The sequence below is a fragment of the Lampris incognitus genome, chromosome 16, assembly GCF_029633865.1.
Source record: "Lampris incognitus isolate fLamInc1 chromosome 16, fLamInc1.hap2, whole genome shotgun sequence".
In the NCBI taxonomy this organism is placed as follows: Eukaryota; Metazoa; Chordata; class Actinopteri; order Lampriformes; family Lampridae; genus Lampris; species Lampris incognitus.
Window position 1 is genome coordinate 39,749,796 of NC_079226.1, and position 27,043 is coordinate 39,776,838.

At 43.3% G+C, this 27,043-nt stretch overlaps 1 protein-coding gene across 5 annotated transcripts; it reads right to left on the reverse strand.

Annotated features, from left to right (window-relative positions):
* Positions 1–1,297: 1,297 nt before the first annotated feature.
* LOC130125935 (NACHT, LRR and PYD domains-containing protein 12-like) lies at positions 1,298–26,942 on the reverse strand. 5 transcript variants are annotated; one of them, XM_056295286.1, is made up of 15 exons: positions 26,660–26,942; positions 26,228–26,258; positions 25,505–25,587; positions 22,559–22,623; positions 22,080–22,182; positions 21,863–21,967; positions 20,274–20,522; positions 14,702–14,950; positions 14,317–14,395; positions 13,919–14,129; positions 11,551–13,354; positions 10,785–10,958; positions 4,313–4,486; positions 4,093–4,139; positions 1,298–2,124 (listed from the first exon to the last, which is right to left on the reverse strand). In XM_056295286.1, exons 5-15 carry the CDS (start codon positions 22,166–22,168, stop codon positions 1,595–1,597), a joined length of 3,711 nt encoding a protein of 1,236 aa, XP_056151261.1. In that variant the 5' UTR covers positions 22,169–22,182; positions 22,559–22,623; positions 25,505–25,587; positions 26,228–26,258; positions 26,660–26,942; the 3' UTR covers positions 1,298–1,594. The 5 variants fall into 5 exon arrangements, with proteins under 5 accessions (XP_056151261.1, XP_056151262.1, XP_056151259.1 ...); XM_056295287.1 differs by lacking the exon at positions 26,228–26,258 and having other exon boundaries at positions 20,274–20,519; XM_056295284.1 differs by lacking the exon at positions 26,228–26,258.
* Between the last annotated feature and the right edge of the window lie 101 nt (positions 26,943–27,043).

Sequence of the window (27,043 nt, forward strand, 5' to 3'; positions counted from 1 at the left end):
AATGCTCCTCTTCGTCTCGCGCTTCCCGCCGCAGCGCAGCAGCGAACGTCAGGCCGGCAGCCATCCTAGCTAACTGGCTAGTTAGCCGTTAGCACCATCTCACGGTAGAACCGTGCGCTCGCCTCGGCAGCACAACACGGCAACAGACGACTCCTCCTGCGTTCCTCGATGGTCGCATGAACCCACCACTACACTGTAACTGATAACGGTACTTCGCTAAACTAGAAGACGGCCCGACTCACTGTGGGGAGAGCCCCTCACCGCATCCCGTCCATTCGCCCGTCTTGCTGTGCTAGCAACGAACACCGACTGGCTAGCTCGCTCCGTAACGTCGCTGGGTCCACATATGGGACTGACGAGTAGTCAGTTTGTCTCCCCAGTCCACACAAACAGTTCCCGGGATGGGTCTCGGTCAGACACCCGCACACGTCACTGTTCACTAAACTTCAATGACATTTCTCTCCCCGCAAAATAGCATAAAACAACTCGACATCACACTGCTCCGTTTGGCTCACACAAGGGACGAGAGACCTACTTTCTCTCCCCGTTCAGTCTGCTCGCGCTGACGTTCCCCGCTGCTCTCTCAACCAATCACATTCAAGGTAAGTTATTCTCTCCACAGCCAACCAATCACATTCTAGGTAAGTTATTCTCTCCACAGCCAACCAATCACATTCAAGGTAAGTTATTCTCTCCACAGCCAACCAATCACAACAATGGTAAGTTTTCAATAATAAAAGTAAATGCATTTCACATTGGTAAACAACTGTTTTGCAGAACAATATCAACAATATAATATATTCATATTCAAAAGGTAAACAAAATAACAAACAGGCCAAAATCTTATCTAGTAGTGCAGTAATATATCTAAGGCCTATAATTTAACCACAGGGTTACATATATAGTTCTCAATTTCCATACTTACAGCAGGAAAGAATGGCTTATTATTTAAACATTTGCTTTTATGGATGTGACATTTTGCACAAAATAAAAAAAAAAGATTTATTGAATAAAACTTATTTTTACTTTCAATATTCGTGTCATGGAAACCAAACAATACATGTTCCCATTAAAGGTAAAAGTATTACAGACTTTAGACATAATAAAAGCATTTAGTTCCTTCCAAAGTGTTCTGGAAGAGGTGCACACTTCCAGCTACCACATGTCCTCATCTATAAACCTTCTCATCCTCAACAGTAGAAATTAAAGTAGATGTTTATATTGCAGTGATGAGAGTAATAACATGCCAAATGAAAAGTATTACCAGCTATTTATTATGATGAAGCACCTTTAGAAAAACAACATGATTCTATTCTATTCTACTTTACGTATTCTATTGTAAGAATAATGTAAAAGCTGCAGGATTAAAAGTGACTTGTATAACTTTAATAACTTGGTTCTACCTGCTTAAAAAAACTCATTGATTTAATATTCCACATAACACAAACAGATCTGATCCAACTACACCTGTGTGTGTGTGTGTGTGTGTGTGTGTGTGTGTGTGTGTGTGTACAGAGTATCATGTCAGCAGGTGTGTTTGGGCAGGAGTGTGAGTGTTCCTCCAGGACACAGGAGGCGTCTCTACCTCCTCTATCTAACACACACACACACGCACTGAGGAGCCATGTGACACCACCCAAAACCCAACCTGGAGAGGTTTAGTGAATGTGGAGGTGAAGGTGTGGAGGTGTGTCAGTGTGTCAGAGGAGACACTGTAGAAGGACAGAGTTCCAGCAGACCGGTTAAGATACACTCCTACTCTGTCAGAGGAGGGGGAGATACTTATCTTTGTTTCTCTATAATTATGATAGGCAGCGTATCTACCACTATCACAGTACAGAGCCCAGGACTTTTCATTATATCCAAGAGGAAAGTCTTTACCTCTTCCTCTCCTTGTGATTCCTCTGTAAGTCACTCCTATATGAACAAGTCCTTCCCACTGTACCTCCGTGTAACAGCGGTCAGTCAGACTCCCTCTACATAGAACCTGTGTCCAGCAGTCAAATCTGTCTGGATGATCAGGATACGACTGCTCCTCCATCACCCATGTCACCTTTCTGTTGTCCTCAGACAGAAGGAGGCGTCTGTGTGCTGTGTTTGGGTCCAGTGTGAGTTCACAGGCATCTGATGGAGACAACAAGACACAATACAGCAGCGGGTGTTGATCTAATGTACCTCTTCTGTTTGGTTTGTGTTGATTTAGTCACAGGTTGGAGCTCATCTATCAATATGTTCATGAATGTGTAGGTGTCCTCATGTACTGTATTTGTTTTGCCACATGTTCTGCACGTGCATCTTGTTTACAACGCAGCTTCTACGTCACGTGATAAGAGCTCTATAAGACAACTGAACATGTCTATTTTAACTGAACATTTGACATTACTACATTATTTTAACTGTTTACACAAATAATCAAAATACTCTTTGTTATTGTATTCCTGGTGAGTGTTTCTGTGTGTACACGAATCATAATAAATAATGTCACTCATAATAAATAATGTGAATTATAAATAATGTCAATCATAATAAATAATATGAATTATAATAAATAATGTCAATCATAATAAATATGAATTATGATAAATAATGTGAATCATAATAAATAATGTGAATGATCACTGATAATATGAATCAAAAATAAAGTGAATTATAATAATGTGAATGATAATAAATAATGTGAATTATAATAGATAATGTGAATCATAATAAATAATGTGAATTATAATAAATCATATGAATCATAATAAATAATGTGAATATAATAAATAATATGAATCATAATAATGTGAATGATAATAAATAATGTGAATCATAAATAACGTGAATGATAGTAAATAATGTGAATCACAATAAATAATGTGAATTATAATAATGTGAATCATAATAAATAATGTGAATGATAAATAATATGAATTATAAATAACGTGAATGACAAGAAATAATGTGAATCATAATAAATAATATGAATTATAATAAATAATGTGAATCATTATAAAAATGTGAATTATAATAAATAATGTGAATCATAATAAATAATATGAATTATAATAATGTGAATTATAATAAATCATGTGAATCATAATAAGTCATGTGAATTATAATAAATCATGTGTTTGGTGAGAGTGTAGATTAAAATATCTTCTCTGTCAAATAGCAAGACTGCTCATAAAAACATTGTGTACAGTCAGTACAATGTACTGGTTGTGACTGGATGTGGTGCAGAACATCTTCTCTTGTTGTCTTCAGAGACCAGATTGTCTCAAGTGTAGTTGAGGTTCTAAAAGGACAATTCAGGACTTACTTTAACCTCAATATTTGCAAAAGTAATTAAAAAAACAGCATCAACAGCCCTGTGATGGCCTGGCGGCCTGTCCAGGGTGTCTCCCCACCTGCCGCTCAATGACTGCTGGGATAGGCTCCAGAGTCCCACCACCCTGACAGCAGGATAAGCGGTTTGGATAATGGGTGGATGGATGGATGGATGGATGGATGTTTTTATCAAATGTTCTGATGTATGAAGTTTCCATCCTACTCTTGTGTGTATTATGATGAATACCAATCATTCATAAACTGGAAGCACGGTCACGTGACCTTATTTATCATGAATTAAAATAAAATAACTGCTCCTTGTTCACTCCACCTCTGAGCTAATGGACTGTATTAATAGAGTCTTCATATTAACCTTAACATAGTCTTAATACTAGTCTTAATAGAGTCTTAGTAGCATCTTAATAGAGTCTTAATAGACTTTAACAGCAAGGCTCTGGTGAATCAGAATCAACTCAAAAGTCTCTCGTCATTCTCAGGGGAAAAAAATAAAAAATGCGTCCTGTCCCTGAAAAAACACTCTTGTCAAATCCTCTGCAACACAAGGTGGGCCCATTTAACACGGGGACTTTACAGTATTTTGTCCCTTTACGTCTTCTTTTTCAGTAATTAAATGAATATTACACAGGGAACAGTCACAGGAAGTCTTTGCAGTAGTCTGTTAATCTTTCTAAACATTTTATCTCACTTCAATATTGTTTGCTCCATCTAAACATCTGAATGTGTTCTGCTTTGTTCTCATGAAGGAACTAAACACACACTTACACTTCCTCAGACCCGGCTCCAACCTGCACCCTCCAGCATGGTCCAGCCTGGGGGTGGAGGAGAGACACAGTCACACCAGCACCTCCTCCATCTAATACACCTCCACCCAGTATCAGTCCTGTCCTCTGTTACAGAAGAACCAGTCTGATCCAGCTTCAGAGTAGGAGGAGACATCCTTGTAGAAGACATGATGAGTGAGTGTCATCCAGCCGGTCCATACCTGAGAGAGTCCAGTCTCCAGTGTGGATCCTCCAGTCCAGCAGAGAGCAGCTTCCCTCCTGAGTCTCCTGGCTGGTTGTAGCTCAGGTCCAGCTCTCTCAGATGGGACGGGTTGGAGCTCAGAGCTGAGAGCAGAGAAGAAACACCTTCCTCTGAGACCTGACAGCCCGACAACCTGAACACACACACACACACACACACGCACACACACACACACACAGACACACACAGACACACAGACACACACACACACACACACACACACACACACACACACACACACACAAGCACACACACAAGCACACACACAAGCACACACACACACACATTACTTCCTTGTAGCGGTTGGTGTGTAAGAGTGTTTAAAAGAGTGCTGGGTGGTGTAAAGCACTGTGAATGACCTCTGTGATGATAAGCTGCTGTACAAATAAACTTGTCTTGTCTCATGAAACATCTTCTACATCATCAGGGTTCCTGAACAAGCTTCAGCTTCACTAAACCAAACAATAACTAGAAAAACGCTTTTCCACAGAAAAAGCATGTGAATGCTGAGCTGCTGAAAGAAATCGCGAAAGCATTGCTGAAAATGGATAAATAGGAAAAGTCAGAAAGTCACTAGCCTGAAATACCTGGAAACTGAAATGTGAAATGGCTGAATATTTTAAAAGTTTTAAAGGTATAAAAAACCGAAAAATTTACCATAATGTGCTAAATACATAAATAGTTTGATTGTTGGAAACTGAAATGTGTGTAGAATGAGAGGAGGGGTAGTGATGAAGACGAAGAGTGATTAAGAGGAAGGGTAGTGATGAAGATGAAGAGTAGTGATAAAGAGGAAGGGTAGGAAGGAGGGTAAGAAGGTTGTAGGAAGGTAGGATAGCAGGGAGGTTGTAGGAAGGAAGGTAGGAAGGAAGGTAGGAAGGTAGGAAGAAAGGTAGGGAGGTTGTAGGAAGGAAGGTAGGAAGGTTGTAGGAAGAAAGGTAGGAAGGAAGGTAGGGAGGTTGTAGGAAGAAAGGTAGGAAGGAAGGTAGGGAGGTTGTAGGAAGGAAGGTAGGTAGGGAGGTTGTAGGAAGGATGGTAGGAAGCAAGGTAGGAAGGTTGTAGGAAGGAAGGAAGGAAGGAAGGAAGGTAGGAAGGAAGGTAATAAGGTTGTAGGAAAGAAGGTAGGAAGGTTGTAGGAAGGAAGGAAGGAAGGTAGGTAGGAAGGAAGGTAGGAAGGAAGGTAATAAGGTTGTAGGAAAGAAGGTAGGAAGGACGGTAGGAAGGAAGGTAATAAGGTTGTGGGAAGGAAGGTATGAAGGACGGTAGGAAGGAAGGTAATAAGGTTGTAGGAAAGAAGGTAGGAAGGTTGTAGGAAGGTAGGAAGGAAGGTAGGAAGGAAGGAAGGAAGGAAGGTAGGTAGGAAGGAAGGAAGGAAGTAGGTAGGAAGGAAGGAAGGTAGGAAGGTTGAAGAGGGGGGAAGGGCAGTTAAGAAGTGGCAGAAGCTGATCAGATCTACCAGGTGTTGAGAGTTGACACTAATTAGCCTGGCAGTTGAGTTTCAAATTGATATGTGACGTCACAATAGGACTGAACATTCTAACAGGCAAAGTGTATGGCAGAATTGCTAAACTTTGGAGCTGAATTGCTCAAAAACTATAAAATATTTAAATGGGGTTTCTAGCTCAAAAAATGAAGGAGGAGATTCAGTTCAAAGGTGATGAGGGTTTCAACCTTTCCCCATAGACTTCCATTGTTTTGAAAAAGTAGAAAAAGCTTAATATGTCTAAAAGTATAAAAGATTTCAAAAAACCGAAATGTGAGCCTTAATGGGCTTAAAGAGATGAACATTTTGATACCTGAATGGTTTCAGTGGCTAAAAGTATGAAGGAGTAAAAGAGGTGGAAAGGTTGCAAAAGTCCCCCATTGACTCCCATTCAAAAAATGGCTGAAAAAAGTTGAATATTTCAAAACGTTCAAAAGGTATGAAACATCTGAAAAGGGAGCACTAATGTCCTTAGTGAGTTGAACATTTTGATAGTTGAATGGTTTCAGTAGCTAAAAGTATGAAGGAGCTACAAAGTGTCAAAAAATGGGCGGAAATAAATAAATAAATAAAGAACTGCAAAGCAATAGTGTCAATACCCAGCATTCACATTAATGATGGATTATATTTATACTATAGCGCTTCATCTAGACACCCAAAGCGCTTCACACTGAAGGGGGAAACACACCTCAACCACCACCAATGTGTAGCACCACCTGGGTGATGCACGGCAGCCATTTTGCACCAGAACGCTCCCCACGCATCAGCTTGAGGTAAAGAGGGAGGAATCATTGAGCCAATCACACGGGGGATGATGAGGTGGCCAGATGGAGACAGCCAGGTTGGGAATTTTGCCAGGACACCTGGGGACCCCCTACTCTTTGCTACAAGTGCCATGGGAACTTTAATGACCACAGTGAGTCAGGACCTTGGTCTAACATCTCATCTGAAGGACAGCATCTCCTACAACACAGTGTCCCCCTCACTGCACTGGAGCATTGGCTTCTTTTTTTGTCTCTCATCATCAGCAGCTTCTCCGCGGTGGCAGCAAGCTAAGTAGGACACTCCAAACCTCCCTCTCCCCAGCAACGCCCTCCACCTCCTCCTGGGGGGGCCCAAGGCGTTGCCAGGCCAGATTGGACATGTAGTCCCTCAAGCGAGTTCTGGGTCTACCCCGAGGTCTCCTCCCAGTTGGACGTGCCCAGAAAACCCCCAAAAGAAGGCGCCCAGGAGGCATCCTAATCAGATGCCCGAACCTCCTCAACTGGCTCCTTTCGACGTGAAGGAGCAGCAGTACCTTTAGAAAAACAACATGATTCTATTCTATTCTACTTTACGTATTCTATTGTAAGAATAATGTAAAAAGCTGCAGGATTAAAAGTGACTTGTATAACTTTAATAACTTGGTTCTACCTGCTTAAAAAAACTCATTGATTTAATATTCCACATAACACAAACAGGTCTGATCCAACTACACCTGTGTGTGTGTGTGTGTGTGTGTGTGTGTACAGAGTGATCTATCATGTCAGCAGGTGTGTTTGGGCAGGAGTGTGAGTGTTCCTCCAGGACACAGGAGGCGTCTCTACCTCCTCTATCTAACACACACACACACACACACACACACACACACACACACACTGAGGAGCCATGTGACACCACCCAAAACCCAACATGGAGAGGTTCAGTGAATGTGGAGGTGAAGGTGTGGAGGTGTGTCAGTGTGTCAGAGGAGACCCTGTAGAAGGACAGAGTTCCAGCAGACCGGTCCAGATACACTCCTACTCTGTCAGAGGAGGAGGAGGAGATACTTATCTTTGTTACTCTACCATTATGACGGGCACTGTATCGATCACTAGTACACATCAGACTCCAGGACTTTTCATTATATCCAGGAAGACAGTCTAGACAGTGAAGGAGCAGCAGCTTTTTTTTAAATTGCCTTTTTTGTAATTTTTTATCATGACCAGAGGGAAGACTGCTCCCTACTGGCCCACCAACACCAAATCCAGCAGCAACACAGTTTTCCCGGGAGGTCTCCCATCCAAGTACTACTCAAACCCACACCTGCTTAGCTTGTGTCATTCAGCAGAGCCAGGGTACATGTCGGTTTGGTTGCTGGCAAACCAACCCAGTCATAGCTAAGTGGTACCACCACGGAGGTCAACAACTTCCTGTGTCAACTCAGGTCACATGATCAGACTAGGGTACATGATGGTGTGCAAACTGTTCATTGTTATTCTTTACAGCAGCTGCAACCCTAGTTGTATGAAGAGATGTTGGACATAAATCAAGACTAAATATAAAACATGATCCAAAGTGGTCAGTAGTCCCTGTACTTATTCTTTCAGTGGTGTGAATGTGTGCTACTGTACAACACTTAACAACTTATATGATTTGCAGCAAACTCAATAAAAATAACAACAACAAAGTGAACTAAAAAGGACAGGAGGGCGTCCATCTCTGCCAGAAGATCCTCCATTGAAGAAGTTGTCCATCTCTAATAATGAGGGGTGGTCTAACATGGCGATGGTCCAGAAAGGTGCGTGTTCTGGCCCTGCTGCTGGCAGCTCCAAGCAAACCTCTCTGACAGCAGATAGTCTATGTAAATGACAGTTTATGCTTTACAGCTGTGATGTGAGCACATGTGGCTGAGGGTACTGACCATCTGCAGCTTTGAGGGACATTCTGATGTTAATGGCGCCAACACACACAGTCATGAAGCACCACAGAGAGGTATCAAACCCAGCAGTGAACAAGAACCCCTTAGCTTTATAGACCATGTGATGACTACACATCATATAGATGATGTCATTAACACACTGTCATGTTTTGTTCTTAGGGGGGCAAAGGGATGAGGACACATTGTGTGCTCGGAGAGCTGCAGAGGTCAATGCATCCTTTTGTGTTGTCATAGTAGAGTTGTGTGTGTGAACACACTGCCAGAGGAAGTGATGCCTCCTCCACTCCTACAGTATGTCTGTAAGAGGAAGATGAAGTCGCTCTTTACCCCCGAACCTGTGGCCTCCACCTCCACATTTAAAAGACAGGCAAAACCACTAAAATATGAACCTGTACACAGGGTTACCACCTCACATTCATGTGTTCATACGTGTGTATTTAAGTTGTGTTTGATATACTACAATATAATCTTAACCAGTGCAGTATTTTTTCAGGACTTGTACTGATTGGCTAGACAGAGGGACCGAGCTGGGAAGGATGTGCAGCAGGTTAGGGTGATGAAGGATAGAGATGGAAATGTGCTGACAAGTGAGGAGAGTGTGTTGAGAAGGTGGAAGGAGTACTTTGAGGGGCTGATGAATGAAGAAAAAGAGAGAGAGAAGTTGGATGATGTGGGGATAGTGAATCAGGAAGTGCAGTGGATTAGCAAGGAGGAAGTGAGGGCAGCTATGAAGAGGATGAAGAGTGGAAAGGCAGCTGGTCCAGCTGACATACCTGTCTGTGGAGGCATGGAGATGTTTAGGAGAGATGGCAGTGGGGTTTTTAACTAGATTGTTTAACACAATCTTGGAAAGTGAGAGGATGCCTGAGGAGTGGAGAAGAAGCATACTGGTACCGATTTTCAAGAACAAGGGTGATGTGCAGAACTGTAGCAACTACAGAGGTATAAAGTTGCTCAGCCACAGCATGAAGACATGGGAAAGAGTAATAGAAGCTAGGTTAAGAGAAGAGGTGATGAACAGCAAGCAGCAGTATGGTTTCATGTCAGGAAAGAGCACCACAGATGTGATGTTTGCTTTGAGAATGTTGATGGAGAAGTATAGAAAAGGCCAGAAGGAGGTACATTGTGTCTTTGTGGATTTAGAGAAAGCTTATGACAGGGTGCCGAGAGAGGAGGTGTGGTATTGTATGAGGAAGTTGGGAGTTGCAGAGAAGTATGGAGGAGTGGTGCAGGATATGTATGAGGGAGGTGTGACAGTGGTGAGGTGTGCGGTTGGAATGACAGATGGGTTCAAGGTGGAGGTGGGTTTACATCAAGGATCAGCTCTGAGCCCTTTCTTGTTTGCAATGGTGATGGACAGGTTGACGGACGAGATCAGGCAGGAGTCTCTGTGGACTATGATGTTTGCTGATGACATTGTGATCTGTAGCGAGAGTAGGGTGCAGGTGGAGGAGAGCCTGGAGAGGTGGAGGTATGCACTGGAGAGAGGAACAGTGAAAGTCAGTAGGAACAAGACGGAATACCTATGAGTGAATGAGAGGGAGGACAGTGGAATGGTGAGGATGCAAGGAGTAGAGGAGTCGAAGGCGTATGAGTTTAAATACTTGGGGTCAACTGTCCAAGTAACAGGGAGTGCAGAAGAGAGGTGGAGAAGAGAGTGCAGGTAGGGTGGAGTTGGTGGAGAAGAGTGTAAGGAGTGATGTGTGACAGAAGGGTACCAGCAAGAGTTAAAGGGAAGGTTTACAAGATGGTAGTGAGACCAGCTATGTTATATGGTTTGGACACAGTGGCACTGATGAAAAGACAGGAGGAGGTGGAGCTGGAGGAGGCAGAGTTGAAGATCATAAGATTTTCACTGGGAGTGACGAAGAAGGACAGGATAAGGAATGAGAATATTAGAGGGATAGCTCAAGTTGGACGGTTTGGAGACAAAGCAAGAGAGGCAAGATTGAGATGGTTTGGACATGTGTGGAGGAGAGATGCTGGGTATATTGGGAGAAGGATGCTGAATATGGAGCACTTTTTTCTCTGAAAACAAAACTATATTGATGTGTGATGCATTGACAGGACCTCTTTGCTGGTGGATGTGCTCATGGGAAGCGGTTGACAGGAAGTAGGAAGTAGAAGCAGAGCTTGTTACTACAACTGGTTTGTTATTCCTCCAATCAGAGAAAACACCACCCAGGTTAGGATGTACTGACTGCCATTAAAGTGGATGTAAATGAGGACTGAAGTGGTCCTGTGTTGAAGAGGTTTAGGAAGACTGACCTGAGAGTTTCCAGTCTACATTGTGGACTCCCCAGTCCAGCAGAGAGCAGCTTGACTCCTGAATCCTGCAGATCATTGTTACTCAGGTCCAGCTCTCTCACACTAGAGGAGGAGGAGCTGAGGACTGAGGACACAACTTCACAGCTCCTCTCTGACAGATTACAGGAACTCAACCTGAATGGACACACACACACACACACACACACACACACACACACACACACACACACACACACACACACACACACACACACACACACACACACAAACATCACTCTATCATACTCTAATGCCACTAATATTGATTTTACTACTCGTTTTCATCACGAAACAGTTTGAATAATAGCACTTTATTATAGTACTCATTTAAACACAGACATATCAAAATACTACTACGAGAGTACTATTACTGCCGCTAATTTTACTACTAGTCCTATTATAACTGCGATGGTTGCTTGTTATAATACAATTTGTACTGCTATTGCTACTGTGACTACTAATACTATTGCTACTACTAGAGTAGTACTTCTGCTACTACTACTATTACTGCTTTTACTACTGCTGCTAATTCCAGTACTACCTGATTCTTGTATGATTACTGCTACTTAAAACTATTACGACAGTTTTGATAGTTGTAATTATTCTATCATTTTAATGTCTTTAATACTTTTGATTTTAGAACCTATAACCCCAGTAACACTATCAATCATCAGTGTAATGAAACAATATTTTCTCACCAATGGAAAAATATAATCTATACACTTACAGAGCTGTACTGGAGGCTTTGACCACTGGCAGCAGCCTCAGAAGACCCTCCTCTGAAGCAGAGTATTTCTTCAGGTCAAACACCTCCAGCTCCTTTTCTGAAGACAATAAGATGAAGACCAGAGCTGACCACTGAGCAGGAGAGAGTCGGTGTTTGGGGAGTCTTCCTGATGTCAGGTACCGTTGGATCTCCTCCACTAGAGAATGGTCATTCAGTTCATTCAGACAGTGGAACAGATTGATGCTTCTCTCTGGAGAGAAATCGTCACTGATCTTGTCCTGGATGTACAGGACTGTTTTCTGATGGGCCTTTGACATACTTCCTGTCTTTCCCAGCAGGCCTCGTAGGAGATTCTGATTGGATTCCAGTGACAGGCCCAGAAGGAAGCGCAGGAACAAGTCCAGATGTCCGTTTGGACTCTCTAAGGCCTTGTCCACTGCTGTCTGGTAAAGGTCTGGTTTTTTACGTTTATCTCCAAGTGGTTTAGACCTGCATGAGGTTGACTGTGTTTCTGACAGCAGATTGGCTTTAGTTTTGATGAATGAGAGAAAGACATAAAGAGCAGCCAGAAACTCCTGAATGCTCAGATGGACAAAGCAGAAGACCTTGTCCTGGTAGAGCCCACACTCCTCTTTAAAGAACTGTGTGAACACTCCTGAGTACACTGAGGCTGCTTTGATATCAATGCCACACTCTGTCAGGTCTGCTTCATAGAAGATCAGGTTGCCTTTCTCCAGCTGTTCAAAGGCCAGTTTCCCCAGACACTCAATCATCTTCCTGCTCTCTGTATTCCAGTGTGGCTCTGTCTCAGATCTCCCATGATACTTCACATTCCCCTGGATGGACTGAACCACCAGGAAGTGGATGTACATCTCAGTCAGGGTCTTGGGCATCTCTCCTCTCTCATCTGTTCCCAACACGTGATCCAGAACTGTAGCAGTGATCCAACAGAAGACTGGGATGTGACACATGATGTGGAGGCTTCGTGACGTCTTGATGTGTGAGATGATTCTTCTGGCTTGCTCCTCATCTCTGAATCTCTTCCTGAAGTACTCCTCCTTCTGTGGATCAGTGAACCCTCTCACCTCTGTCACCATGTCAACCCATTCAGGGGGGATCTGATTGGCTGCTGCAGGCCGTGTGGTTATCCAGAGGCGAGCAGATGGAAGCAGTTTCCGCTTGATGAGGTTTGTCAGCAGCACGTCCACTGAGGTGGACTTTGTGACATCAGTCCAGATCTCATTGTTCTGGAAGTCCAGAGGAAGTCGACACTCATCCAGACCGTCAAAGATGAACACAACTTGGAACTCGTCAAAGCTGCAGATTCCTGCTTTCTTGGTTTCGATAAAGAAGTGATGAAGAAGTCCCACCAAGCTGAACTTTTTATCTTTCAGCACGTTCAGCTCTCTGAACGTGAATGGAAATGTGAAGTGTATATTGTGGTTGGTTTTGTCTTCAGCCCAGTCCAGAGTGAACTTCTGTGTTAAGACTGTTTTCCCGATGCCAGCCACTCCCTTTGTCATCAATGTTCTGATTGGTTTATCTTGTCCAGGTAAGGGTTTAAAGATGTCCTCACATGTGATCAGTGTTTCTGGTCTCGCTGGTTTCCTGGATGCTGTTTCAATCTGCCTGACCTCGTGTTCATTATTGGCCTCTCCACTGCCTCCCTTTGTGATGTAGAGCTCTGTGTAGATCTGATTCAGAAGTGTTGACTCTCCTGGTTTAGCGATGCCCTCAAACAAACACTGAAACTTCTCCTTCAGAGCTGCTTTGAGGTTACTCCGGCACATGGGAACAAGGTTTTCTGAATAAACAAATAAAGCAGGGAATCAGTGAGTGGATGTTACTGTAATGTGAGAAACAGAAACTTTACCAAGCTCCATAGTATTACTTCACCTTATCAGTGGTGGATGGACAAGCAGGTCTGATTTAAGACAAACAATGAAGACATGTATATAATTTATGTAAAGGGTAGATTTATCCAAGTGCATTCCCACAAACAATCTGCTTCATTTCTACTGTAATAATATTTTGATGGTTGCTGTTCCAGCTCTTGTAGTAACCATGTATTAGTTAGGAGCTCTTTACTGGGACTATGGGGACAGTGGTGATGTCTTAAAGAGGTTCTCTCTGGTATTATTGCTCTGATGTGAACCAATGTCATCAGCATTTTACACCCACATCAACCATCAACGGTTTAACCAGATTATCCATTAGATTTCTTTTATTTACCATCCAAATGGAAACTGTCTGAACCTCCTTTCATAAATCTACATTTGCGGCAGGGTTTGAAAATAGTTCCACCCCCCACTTTGCCTCTATTGACCCTGTACATGGTGTTGAGGCTTTGGAATAAAGAGTCTCTTACTGCTCTCCAGAGAGGCAGCCAGCTCCTCCTGCTTCATACTCCTCAGGAAGTGCAGTGTGATCTTCAGAAGTGCCTCCCTGGTGCTCCTCCTCTGCTCCTCTTCCTCTTCCACCCTCTGTCTCTCTAAGCACTCTGGGTAATCTGAACTCAGAACCTTCTGGAACCTCTTCAGCTCCTTCTTCACAAAAGTGACAAGGTTCTCCTCAAGCAGCTGGAAATGAGTCAGTATATGAATGAAACTTTCATGTTAAAGTCATGGAACAAAACATCAAGCCCATCTGTCACTGATTAAAAACCACTGGTGTGAACAGTGGAGCATGAAGACCATCATGACCACAATGGCTATTTTTAATTTCATCTGTTGGTGAAGTAAAAGCTGTTGATGTACATTTACACACCATAAATATGGAGTCCAGGTCTGTTTGATGCTCCTGGACAGACTGACCACTGAGAACCTCTGACCTCTCCTGGTGGTCTCTGTGGAGAACACATGACATGTTAGGTCTCTAGACACACACACACACACACACACACACACACACACACACACACACACACACGAGGTTGCAGGTGTTGTGTAGTGATGGATGCAGGTAGAAACACAAGGTGAACACCACTGTAAATACTGATGTGGTTATTAGATGAGATGTTGTGAGAGAAGAAACTGAACCAGCAGAAGGTTCAGACCAATTCCATGTGTCATGACCTGTTACTACCTCTGTCTGTTCAGTAGAGTCTGATAACAACCAAACCATCTGTTCATATCAGCTGTTCAATTCTGACCTCTGTTCAGTAGAGTGGGGTCCATCTTTGAAACCAATCATTCGTTCTATAGACTGGTCACTCTTCATGGACACACAGCTGGGTACAGGGGGGTCTGGTCTCTCCTTTTCTTTTTTTTCATTTTCCCCCCTTTTTCTCCAAATTGGACTTGGCCCCCCCTCTTCCAAATCGCCCCAATTGCTCTTCCGCCCCCTCTTCCCAGCCGGGGAGGGCTGCCGACTAGAGTCTGGTCTCCACTGATGGATCTTGCTAGAAACAAGTCAAGTCAAGTTTATTTATAAAGCACATTTAACACAACCACAGTCGAACCAAAGTGCTGCACAAGTTTAAAATACAATATAAAATAAGTCACACATATAAATATAAGAATATATGTAAAGACAACATAAAATAAAGAAATTAAAATGTGAGCAGTAAAACATAAGAGTGAAAGTATATTTCTACAATAGAATCACGGTGTCAAGCTCAACTTGAATTGAATGCCAGCGAGAAGACGTGGGCCTTTAACAAAGATTTAAAAGCCTCTAGGGCAGTGGTTCTTAAGCTGGATTCGATCGAACCCCAGGGGTTCGTTGAGTCACTCTCAGGGGTTCGGCAGGGGTCAAGATACACACAGCGTAGCCCGGTTCACACTGGCCGATCACACCGGCCCACTATATAGAATGGGCCGGCCCACTTTTGTAGGGGGAGGGGGGGCTCCCCGCTTGTCAACTATATTGAATGGTGTTGGTGTAAAGTGGCCCCTCCCCAAGTGGATCGGCCCAGGTAGAGGTTATCGAGCTACAGTAACGTTAACAGTAGGCATAGGTTCTTGCTTGATAGTGTAGCGAATTCGGGGGACAACGCAACCACAGGAACTGCCGCGGCCGGGAAGCGAACCCGTATCGCCCGCACCGCAGGAGGCATCGCTAACCGCTCGACTAAAGGGTCAGACCCGCCAGCCAGCCAGCGGCCAGCGTGGCTTCTTATCCATGCACGTTACAGTACAGAGTAGTCGCATTTCCCCCCCTCACTTTTCTTTCTCCGTTCAGACGTCACTCATCTACGTCACAGCAGGGCTCGACCGTTTGTGTAATCCGTTTGTGTTTGCAATGGCAGAGTGGCGCTGTTCGTATTCCCACTCATTGAATCCCCGGGAAGACTGCAGAAGAAGCAGCGATTCAACGTTCATTACGACTACGAATTCCAGGTGAAGAGAGCCAGATTCGACGAAAAGGCTACTCTGCCTGTTCTCGGCTTTGTACCCATCGACGAACCGATCCTCACAGCATCGCGCGAAGTTGCGGTACCTGATCGCAAAGCGGGGCAAACCACACACCATCGGTGAAACACTCGTAAAGCCGGCTGCGTTGAAGATGGCGAATATCATGCTGGGAAAAGCTGCTGAAGATAAGTTATCCCAAATTCCTCTTTCAAATGACACTATCAGCAGCAGAATAGACCAGTGGTTCTCAACCTTTTTGGGGTCCTGGACCCCCTGCGTATTTTTGATCTACCCTGAGGACCCCTCCACCTGATCTTGGGGGAGGGGGGTTGCAATTTGATAGAAACAGTAGAAACTGCATTTTAAATTGCATTATAGCATTTATTCACTCTTTGGGGTAAAAATAAGAGCTTTCAGTTGTAACTTAGATATAGTTAACAGAACAGAATTCTTATGCAGTAACTTTCAGATATATGTAACAAAACAGAATATGTATTCAGTAACTTTCAGATATATGTAACAACAGAATTCTTATGCAGTAACTTTCAGATATATGTAACAAAACAGAATATGTATTCAGTAACTTTCAGATATATGTAACAACAGAATTTTTATGCAGTAACTTTTAACAATGCAAACGGGAGCGAGATCTCTTATTAAAATACAATAGATTACACTTGTGAAACAGATGTAATTAGAGAAAAAAGTCCTGTTACCCTTTATAGTTGAGGTAGATAAAGGTCTCAGTCACATTTGAGTAAAATAATCCTATTTCTATAAATGTCATAGGATCTTTTTTTAAAGATATTTTATTTTCACGGACCCCTTGCAATTACACCACGGACCACTAGGGGTCCGCGGACCCCCGGTTGAGAAACACTGGAATAGACGACATGAGTGATGACATCTTGGCTCAAGTAGTTGCAGATCTGATTTCAAGCCCAGCAAAATGCAGCCTCCAACTCGACGAGACCACCGACGTTTCCAATCTAAGCCATCTTGTTGTATTCGTGCGCTATATGAAAGACGACATGATAAAGGAAGATTTTTTATTTTGTAACAACAACCAAGGCAGTCGATGTGAAGAAACTTGTGGATGCTTTCTTCAGAGACAACAATCTTTCGTGGAATATGGTTTCTGCAGTTTGTTCGGACGGAGCTCCAGCCATGCTGGGACGACACTCTGGTTTTGGAGCGCTGGTGAAATCCGATGCACCACACATCATTGTTACGCACTGTGTTCTGCTCAGACATGCGTTGGCAACTAAAACCTTGCCTCCAAAACTGGAAGAAGTATTAAAAATTGTAGCTGAATGTGTGAACTATGTGCGAAATAGTGCTATGAAGCACTGCATCTTCAAAGAGCTGTGTAAGGAAATGGGCTCTGAATTCGAGGTACTTCTGTACCATTCTAACGTTCGGTGGTTATCCTGGGGAAAGGTGCTGAGGTAGCCATGTTCAGGTGGGCAACAGCTTATGGAAAGAAGCTGTTTTTGAGCCTGGTAGTGCGGGCTCTGAGGCTCCTGTAGTGTCTCCCAGAGCGCAGGGGGGAGAACAGTCCATGGTTGGGGTGGGTGGGATCTCTGCTGATGCTCAGACCCCTTCGAAGGCAGCGTTTGTGATAAATGTCTTTTATGGCTGGGAGCTGGGTACCGGTGATATGCTGGGCCGCCTTGACGATCCGCTGCAGAGCTTTCTGGTCTGCTGAGGTGCAGTTGCCATACCACACCAAGACGCAGCTGGTCAGGATGCTCTCTATGGTGCAATGGTAGAAGTTGGCAAGAGTTTTGGGGAGTAGACGGGCGCTCCTCAGCCTCCTCAGGAAATGCAGGCGTTGTTGAGCCTTTTTCACAAGGGCCTGGATGTTTAATGTCCAGGAGAGGTCCTCGCTGATGTGGACGCCAAGGAATTTAAAGCTTGAAACACGCTCCACGTCCACCCCATTGATGTGTATGGGGGAGTGGCTGCAGCTTCTAGACCTCTTGAAGTCCACAATCAGCTCCTTCGTCTTCTGCACATTAAGGACAAGATTGTTGGTAGTACACCATGATGCGAGATGCTCAATCTCGTCTCTGTAGGCCGTCTCGTCATTGTTGGTGATACGGCCAATGACTGTGGTGTCATCCGCAAACTTAACTATAACATTTGAAGGGTGAGTTGGCAGGCAGTCGTGGGTAAAGAGGGAGAAAAGGAGGGGGCTCAGAACACAGCCTTGAGGGGCACCTGTGCTGAGGGTCAGGGTGGAGGAGGTGTCATCACCTAACCTAACAGACTGAGGTCTGTTGGTGAGGAAATCCAGGGTCCAGTTACAGAGGGAGGGCTTGAGGCCAAGGGACAGGAGTTTGGTGGTTAGTTTGGCAAGGATGATAGTGTTGAAGGCAGAGCTGTAATCTATGAACAGCATCTGGATGTATGTGTTGTTAAGTTCAAGGTGAGTCAGAGCAAAGTGCAGGGCAGTGGCAATGGCATCCTCAGTAGACCTTTTGGGCCAGTAGGCAAACTGATGTGGGGGGGATAATGTTTTTGATGTGAGCCAGAACCAGTCTCCCAAAGCACTTCATGGCAATGGGGGTGAGTGCTATGGGTCGGTAGTCATTCAGACATGTGGCTGTTGGTTTCTTGGGGACAGGAATGATAGAGATGGTCTTAAAGCATGCCGGGACTATGGATTGGGACAGTGAGAGGTTAAATATAGTTGTGAAGACCTCAACCAGCTGGTCGGCACATTTCCAGAGAACCCGACCCGGTATGCGCTTGTCTCATGAAACATAGTTGACACCATATCTAAAGCCGTGGGAAGTATGAGCTCCTCTGCTGTTGTGTGTGGTTTCTTGCACTGGACAATTGTGTATGCGACTTTGTATGACGCCATTAGTGCTTTGTTGTTCACTGATGCAGCTTTTACAAAGCAGTGCTCCTGCTGACAGTATGCACCAAGTTTTCTCTGGAAGATCTCGAGTGGCTTATTGACGTGACTGGGGTGTAATGTCTCTAGGTGACTTCTTAATCTAATTTGTTTGGTCTCATACTACCTGCTGCCAGAGTTTTCAGACATAAAATACACACTGGTCTCTCCTCATCTCCCACCACATTCACTGTGAACCCAGGAGCAAGATAGGCTTCGTCATATTTGTTTGTCTTGGAAGCATCGCCTGTCTTTCTTTTCGTCCCTGTCAAATATCTCTCTATTCTGTGAACCTACAGACTGTCTGTCTCATGAAAGCACGTTTTGTTGATTGGTCTGCCGTGAAACAGATTCCGACGTCAAAACAGTAGTTCCACACTACATTCCCCACCAGTCACGAGCGTGCCCCCTGTCATGCCTCTGTGCCCCCCGGGGGGCGCAACACACTTTGAGAAACGCTGGGTTAAAGGAAGTATTGTAAATGCTCACAGGTATCAGGAAACCACAGTTCCTACCATAAAGAGAGCGTCCTGACTGAATGCATCACCACCTGGCATGGGAACTGTCCTGCCCACACCCACAAAACCCTGCAGAGGGTTGTGGGACGGCCCAGGACTTCAGAGGATGTGAGTTTCCCTCCATCCAGAACATTTATAATGGATGTTGTGTCAGCAAAGCCCGCGGGATTATCAAAGACCCCAGCAACCTCAACTATGGACTGTTCCAGCTGCTACCATCAGGCAAGCGGTACCACAGCCTCAAAACCCGGACCAGTAGAACCCGGAACAGCTTTTTCCACCAAGCAACCAGGCTTTTGAACAAATACCATTAAAGACACTAAGCCTGGTGCCGGACTGACTGGTACTGACCTATGGTCTTCGGTGGATCATCAGTTTTCATCAGTTTACACACACACACACACACACACACACACACACACACACACCTAGCTTGGCATGCACAAGCACACACAAATATGCAAACAACTACACACACACATATGCACATTTATCAAGGCAGAGCCTACACACACAGCACCTTACACACACCACATACTATTTATTATCATTACTACTTTTTGTTTTGTTTTGTTGTTATTTTATCGGTGTTGTTGCTGCAGTGTTGAGGAGCCGACACATCAGAATTTTACTCTCTTGTACTTACAGATGCAACAATAAAGGATCTTGAATCTTGAAAGAAGACAATTGAATATTGGAACAAAGACAAAAGTCATTTGAAATATTTTGGATCACCTTGCCTTCACCAATTCACCACATCAGCACAATAAATATTGTCAATAATCATCACGCTGTGATGAATGGGACACACACCCAAAGAGAACATCTCTGTTGGACATTGTTATTGGACACGTGAAGAGAACAGTACTGCCCCTCCAATGCAAGAGAGGAACAAGAACTTTGGTTTTAACTGATGGTCACTACAGATGTGACCATAGACCTCACCTCTGTTCAGTAGAGGGGTGTCCATCTCTGAATGTACAAGGTAGACCCATAGACCTGTCACTCTTCATGGACACACAGCTGGGTACAGGGGAGTCTGGTCTCTCCTGTTCTCTTTTTTCACCCTTCCCCACTTTTCTCCAAATTGTACTTGGCCCCCCCTCTTTCGAGTCGTCCCGGTTGCTGCTCCGCCCCCTCTTCAGAGCCGGGGAGGGCTGCAGACTAGAGCCTGGTCTCTCCTGATGGGTCCTGCTAGAAACAGAGGAAGACTATTTAATAAGTCTTGTTCTGAAGATGTATTAAGTAGGTATGGGTCAGAACAGTCGACTACTGTGTCAGCTTTTGTATGTTTAGATGTGAGGTTTTTATCTTGTGTCAGTCCATCAAACTTTATTTGAATCCCATCTTTCATACAGGTTAGTGCAGTTCAAAGTGCTTCGCACATAACTGACAAGCCCATAACAACACACAACAATCTGACACAACCTGACAATAAGGAACATATATACACTTGAATAAAAGCTAGACAAATAAACCAGATAACATAGTTTAAAAGGACAAAACTAAACAAAGACAAGTAAAATCTTTAAGATTGATAAAAATATATGATAATATTAATAATAATAAAATAACAACATAAATACAATCTAATAAGTGAGTAAGATAAAGTAAATCAGTAGATTGTAGATCTTTTATAATGATGTTCCCGATGGATCTGACTAGCTTTTCTTAATCTCTTAAAGTAATGAAATAGATGAGCCAGATAGATGTAGATTAGTGCTACGTCAGTTTGGCAAATGACTTTTCTGAGAGGGAATCGCTGGTTGTTAGTAAGCAGCGTGTTACTGGTAGGGACACATTATGGTCCACATGAAGTTATGGTGCAAATGAAACACATGACTGATAGAACAAGGTGTATACATGCAGCATCTCTTTATTGTGGATGTGTGTAGGCCTAAATAACAATCATAGGTCTTCACTGAAGCAAGTGGGTCCAGGAAAAGTAGAGCCTAATTAATAGAGCTTCCTTGAGACCAACTAATCACCTATTCACTCAGACAACCTCCCGACTAGTCGACTTGGAACAAACTGACTTTACCATCTTTCTATTTTGTGCCTGTTATAGGAGCCCTTCATATAATGGGTAAATAAAATAATGTAAATAGGAAAATATGTAATTTGTTACACTGTCACAAAACGAACACTAGATGGCAGTGTTCATAATGTGGTGGTTCAGGTGATAGGCAGCTGTTTTAAGGTCACAGGTTAAAGGAAGTATAGTAAGTGCTCATACGTATCTGGGGAATACATTTCTTACCATAAAGAAGACAATTTAATATTGGAACAAAGACAAAAGTCATTTTGAAATATTGTGGATCACCTTGCCTTCACCAATTCGCCACATCAGCACAATAAATATTGTCAATACTCATCACGCTGTGATAAATGGGAACACACACCCATATAGAACATATCAGTTGGACATTGTTATTGGACACTTTAAAAGAACAGTTATATCCCTCCCATGCAAGAGGGTAATAAGAACTTTGGTTTTAACTGATTGTCACTATAGATGTGACCATAGACCTCACCTCTGTTCAGTATCTTTGGATGTAAGAGCTATTTCCATACACTGGTCTGCCTTCATGGGTTCACAGCCGGGCGCAGGGGAGTTTGGGCTCTCCTGATGGACTGGGCTTCAACACAACACAAACAGACGTTTGACTCTGAATGATGATGTCATGATGACATCACTGCTGAGCTCTGAGATGGAGACCAGTCATGGACAGTTAGAGATCCTCATCTTACCTCTTAGGTTTGGTCTGGCTGTCATGTTTCCCAGGCAGAGTGGCTTCACAGGGAGGACCTCCCTCCTCTTCCTCCTCAGTCAAAGCCATAGCAGAGTGTAAACCTTCACACAAACACACACAACATGCTGTATTAGCTGGACACATTATTACCATAAGCTTTTCATCAGAGGATCAGTTATTTGTAGGCTTGTCATCATTAGTAACATGTCACATACACACTGAGTGTATAAAATACTAGAAGCACCCGCTGTCTGCATCTAACAGACTGTCCAGAAACATCCAGAAAGAAGGATTTGGAGCCTTGTGGACCATCGAGACCTGGACTGTTGAACAGGTGGGTGTGTTAAAGGGGGTGGATCTCAGTGTTGGAAGGTGGTAGTGTTTTCTACACTCAGTAGATGAACAGTAGATAAAATGTACTTCAGTCAAACTTATCTGGGCTGTCAGAGCAGTTGTGAGACTTCCTGCTTAACTCACCAGCAGAATGAGGAGAGACAACACACTATAACCTGTTGGCTGCTGTTGGTTCTGTCTGGACACCACTGAAAGGAAAACACACAAAACATTCTCATGAAATGTTCATCTCAACACCAAAGTCAGACAGAAATGCTGGAAATCATGACACAATGAATTCCACTGAATGTTCACTTCTGAAAGCAACACATAATGTTGGGTATTGGACCCCGGAAACTGGCTGGTTGGATGATTGACCACTAGAGGGCTCCGGTCAGAGAGCACAGAGTCATCAGTTTGGACATGAAGACGAGAGGCTGCGACATCGAGATACCAGACGATGACACGGCAACCACGGCCACAGAGCAGGTGGAGGCGACTGGGATGCGAGCAGGGTGGCAACGAGTCCAAGGCGCGAAAGGAGGACGTGAAGCTGCACAGCGAGCGAAAGAGAAGCTCCGGGCCTATCGGAGAAAGTAGGATTGGTATCGTTCTGACTGAGTTGAGCTCCATTACAAAAGGCTTTTTCATCACATGCCACGGAGAGAGGTAGGCTATAAGGTTGCCGAACGTTGGCCATGCCTAGACAAGGCTGTAAGGCCTATCCCATGTGATGGGCAAAATGTCAAGTCTAGAGTGGGGCCCTTTCTGAAAAGGATTTCCCCTTCACCTACCAACGGGGACTCGGGGTGGTGTGTGTTTGTGTTTTATATTTGTAGTTTTTTTTGTTTGGAGCTCTGTGGGAATATATGGAAAAAGAGTATCAATATGTCTAGATCAGTGTTTCTCAACCCAGTCCTCAAGGAGCCCCTATCCTGCAGATGTTCATTGTAACCCTGCATAGGTAGCCCTGCTTGTACTTACTCGACCAATCATCTCGCAGCACTTAATTATGCAAGGTGTGCAACGTCTGACAAAATTCATTGCTGATTGGTTGAATAACTACAAACAGGTACCTATTCAGGGTTGCAAAGAAAACATGCAGGATAGGGGTTCCTTGAGGACTGGGTTGAGAAACACTGGTCTAGATGGTTCACACTACTAAAATAATGTCGCTGAATGTTAATGGTCTAAATATGGTAAAGAAGAGGGAAAAGGTTATGATTAAGCTAAAAAAGGAGGATGTACAAATCATATTCCTCCAAGAGACCCATTTAACACAGACAGAGCATGGGAAACTTAAGAAATATGGGTACAGACATTCATATTATAGCTCCTACAAGGAAGGGCGCAGGAGAGGTGTTGCAATTTTAATATAAAACAAAACCCAATTCGATTATGATAGGGAGATGGGAGACAAGGAGGGGAGATATATTATAGTGAAGGGGAGGTTAGAGAACAAACCAGTGACATTGGTAAATATATACGCCCCTCCTGAAAGTGATAAAAGTTTTTTTAAATCCTTGTTTGACGAGATAGCAAACGAGTCAGAGGGGGGGTCTTAATTTGTGGGGGGAGATTTGAATGTCGTTTTGAATCCCCAAATGGACACGACCAGTCTCAAAAGGACTCAATCACAGGTCACTCGGTTTGTAAATATATCACTGGAAGAGATGGGGATGGATGATGTGTGGAGACAATTGCACCCTCAGGAAAAAGACTATACACATTACTCAGCTGTACATGAAGTTCATTCAAGGATAGACTATTTCCTTATGAGCAAAGTTGATATGTACAGAGTAAAGGAGTGTGGGATTGGAGGGGTGGATATCTCAGATCACAATCCAGTATATTTAGAAATGAATTTGAATCGTAGGAAGCGAAATACGGTTTGGAGGTTTAATGTGGGTCTACTGAATAGTGAGCAGAGTAAGATTATGTTAAAGACGGATATTCGGACATGTCTAGAAGAAAACAGCAATGGGGAAGTAGAGCCAACAATATTTTGGGATGCCATGAAGGCGGTCATCAGGGGAAAGTTAAAAGCGCATTCAGCATTGATCAAAAAGGCAAGATCAATCATATCCAGAAAGAATACGGACAGGTTAAGAGAACTGGAGAGGCAACAACCTAATGCTCGGATTAAAATAAACGGGAGTTTAACGGACAAGTTCAGTTTGCAGAGGTCGACAAGACAAGGATGCTGTTTGTCTCCCACACTGTTCGCGTTATTCACTGAGCCTTTAGCGGAGGCCATTCGCCAAAATGAAGGAATTAATGGAGTGACAGTGAATGGCACTGTCCACAAGGTGGGGCTATTTGCTGATGATGTCATAGCCTATCTTGAGCAACCACATACATCACTCCCTCAACTAATGAAGCTACTAGAACTATATGGTCATTTATCTGGATATAAAATTAACATCTCAAAAACACAGGTGCTAGTTCTCAATTATACTCCAACCCCAGAATTCAAGGGGAAATTTGACTTTAATTGGAATCTAAACAAAATCAAATATTTGGGAATTTACATTACCAAGGAATTGTCTAAATTACATAAAGCAAATTACGGCAAGATCAACGATGTGATGCAAAAGGATACTGATAGATGGTCCACTCTGCCACTTGACTTCAGCTCAAGAATTGAGACAGTTAGAATGAATATTCTACCAAGGCTTCCTCACCTATTCCACTCGTTGCCTTTAGAGGTGACTCAAGCTCAATTTGATAGGTGGGATAGGACAATATCTAGATTTATTTGGGGAGGGAAGAAGCCCAGAGTAAGGTATGAAACTCTCCAACTCTCAAAGGAAAAGGGAGGTATGGGTTTACCAAATCTAAAAGAATATTTCAAAGCTGCCCAGCTGAGATATGCTGTTGACTGGTGTAGGCAAGATTACATGGCCAAGTGGAAAGTCATGGAAAGGGAATATGGTGGGTACCCTATTCAGAATATTTTAGGAGATAAAGAAGTATACAAGAAAACAAAAACCCACATGGATTCAGTCACATTATTTACACTGGAGTCATGGTTTAAATTGATTAAAATCAACAAATTACAAGATGAGATACAGTTATTGAGATGGGTACCATATGATAGAGACTTTACTCCAGCGAGGCATGATACAGTTTTCAAATTGTGGGTTAACTGGGGAATCACAGCATGGTGCACTCTAGAGGAAAAAGGGGAGATGGAGAGTTTTCAGGTTATGAAAGACAACTTTGATTTGGAGAATCATGACTTCTTTAGATATTTACAATTAAGGGATTATTACAACAAACGTATCAGGGGAGGACCCTCCATGGAGGTGAACAGTGTGATTCAAATTATAATTAACGCATATAAAGGGAGAAAATCTAGGACTATATCTGTACTATATCAAGCTCTCACAACTAATAAACACTCAACTACATAGTATATAAAAGAACGATGGGAATTATAATTTGGCACAGAAATTACAGAGGACTGGCAGAATATGTGGAAAGTTCATCAATCCTCCACTAGTTCCCGGATATGGAGGGAGTTCCCCTGGAAGCTAGCGATGTTTTGGGAGATGGTTCATGATGCAATACAAAAGGTACTGGGATATGACTTCCCTAAGTGCTATATGACCCTCTGTTTCTGTAATTTTAAAAACGACGATATAGGGCCAAGTGATAGATGTTTGGTTAAGATACTGCTGATTGCTGCTAAGAAGGCAATCACAAGAAAATGGTGGCAGGTGGACGCCCCCCCACAAGGACAATGGCTGGAAATAATGGAGGACATTCATACAATGGAGAAACTGACTCATCGATTGAGACTTACAGTACCTCGGATGGAAGACCAGTGGGAGAAATGGACCTGGTTTAAGGAGCAAACAGGCGACAACATAATTCATGACAACACTTAAGACTGGAAAGTTAGACCCACAGGAAGCTCTTGTAGTCCGTTTTTTGTGTGTTTTTTTGTTTGTTTGTTTTGAGTTGCCCTGTTGGGCTTGTGTGCAAGTAAATGTAGATAATTCAATGTTTACTCCTGAATGCGGATGCCATGTTTGCATTGACCTAAAAACTTTCAATAAAAACTAAAGTGATGGAAAAAAAAAAAAAAAAAAAAACAAGCGGCTTGGACGTCTTTAACGTGGTCCCAGACACGGCTGTGTCAACAGTTGCTCACTCTGACAATGTGTTGAACAGATGCATCAGATATTAAGAGTCGAGTCAAACAGCAGAGCGAGTGTGGAAAAGTCCAGTCACACTTACATTATTCTGGTTGTCCGCGAAATGAAGCAGGGAGGCGTCGAAAGCAGCAACAGAGACCCACTGAAACCAAGCTGCGCAAGAATGTTCCACTATGAGACTGTTGTGTTGTTGTGAAATACATCCACTTTCACTTCCCCTGCTGCTAAACACTTCTGCTGTGAGGCGCCAAAGTGAAAGTAAATCTAACAAAGACAGAAAAAGAAAAAAAAGGGAGAGAGAGAGATTTGGTTTTAAAAGTACTGTGGCGAACGTAGAAGCAACGACGAAGGTAACTTTGCAGCCCCTTTATTGAACTCACACAGAAACAAGCACTTACAGAAATGTGACGCAATACATGGGGGTGATCTACTCGAACAACAAAGCTGTACAAGGTTTCAGTCACAA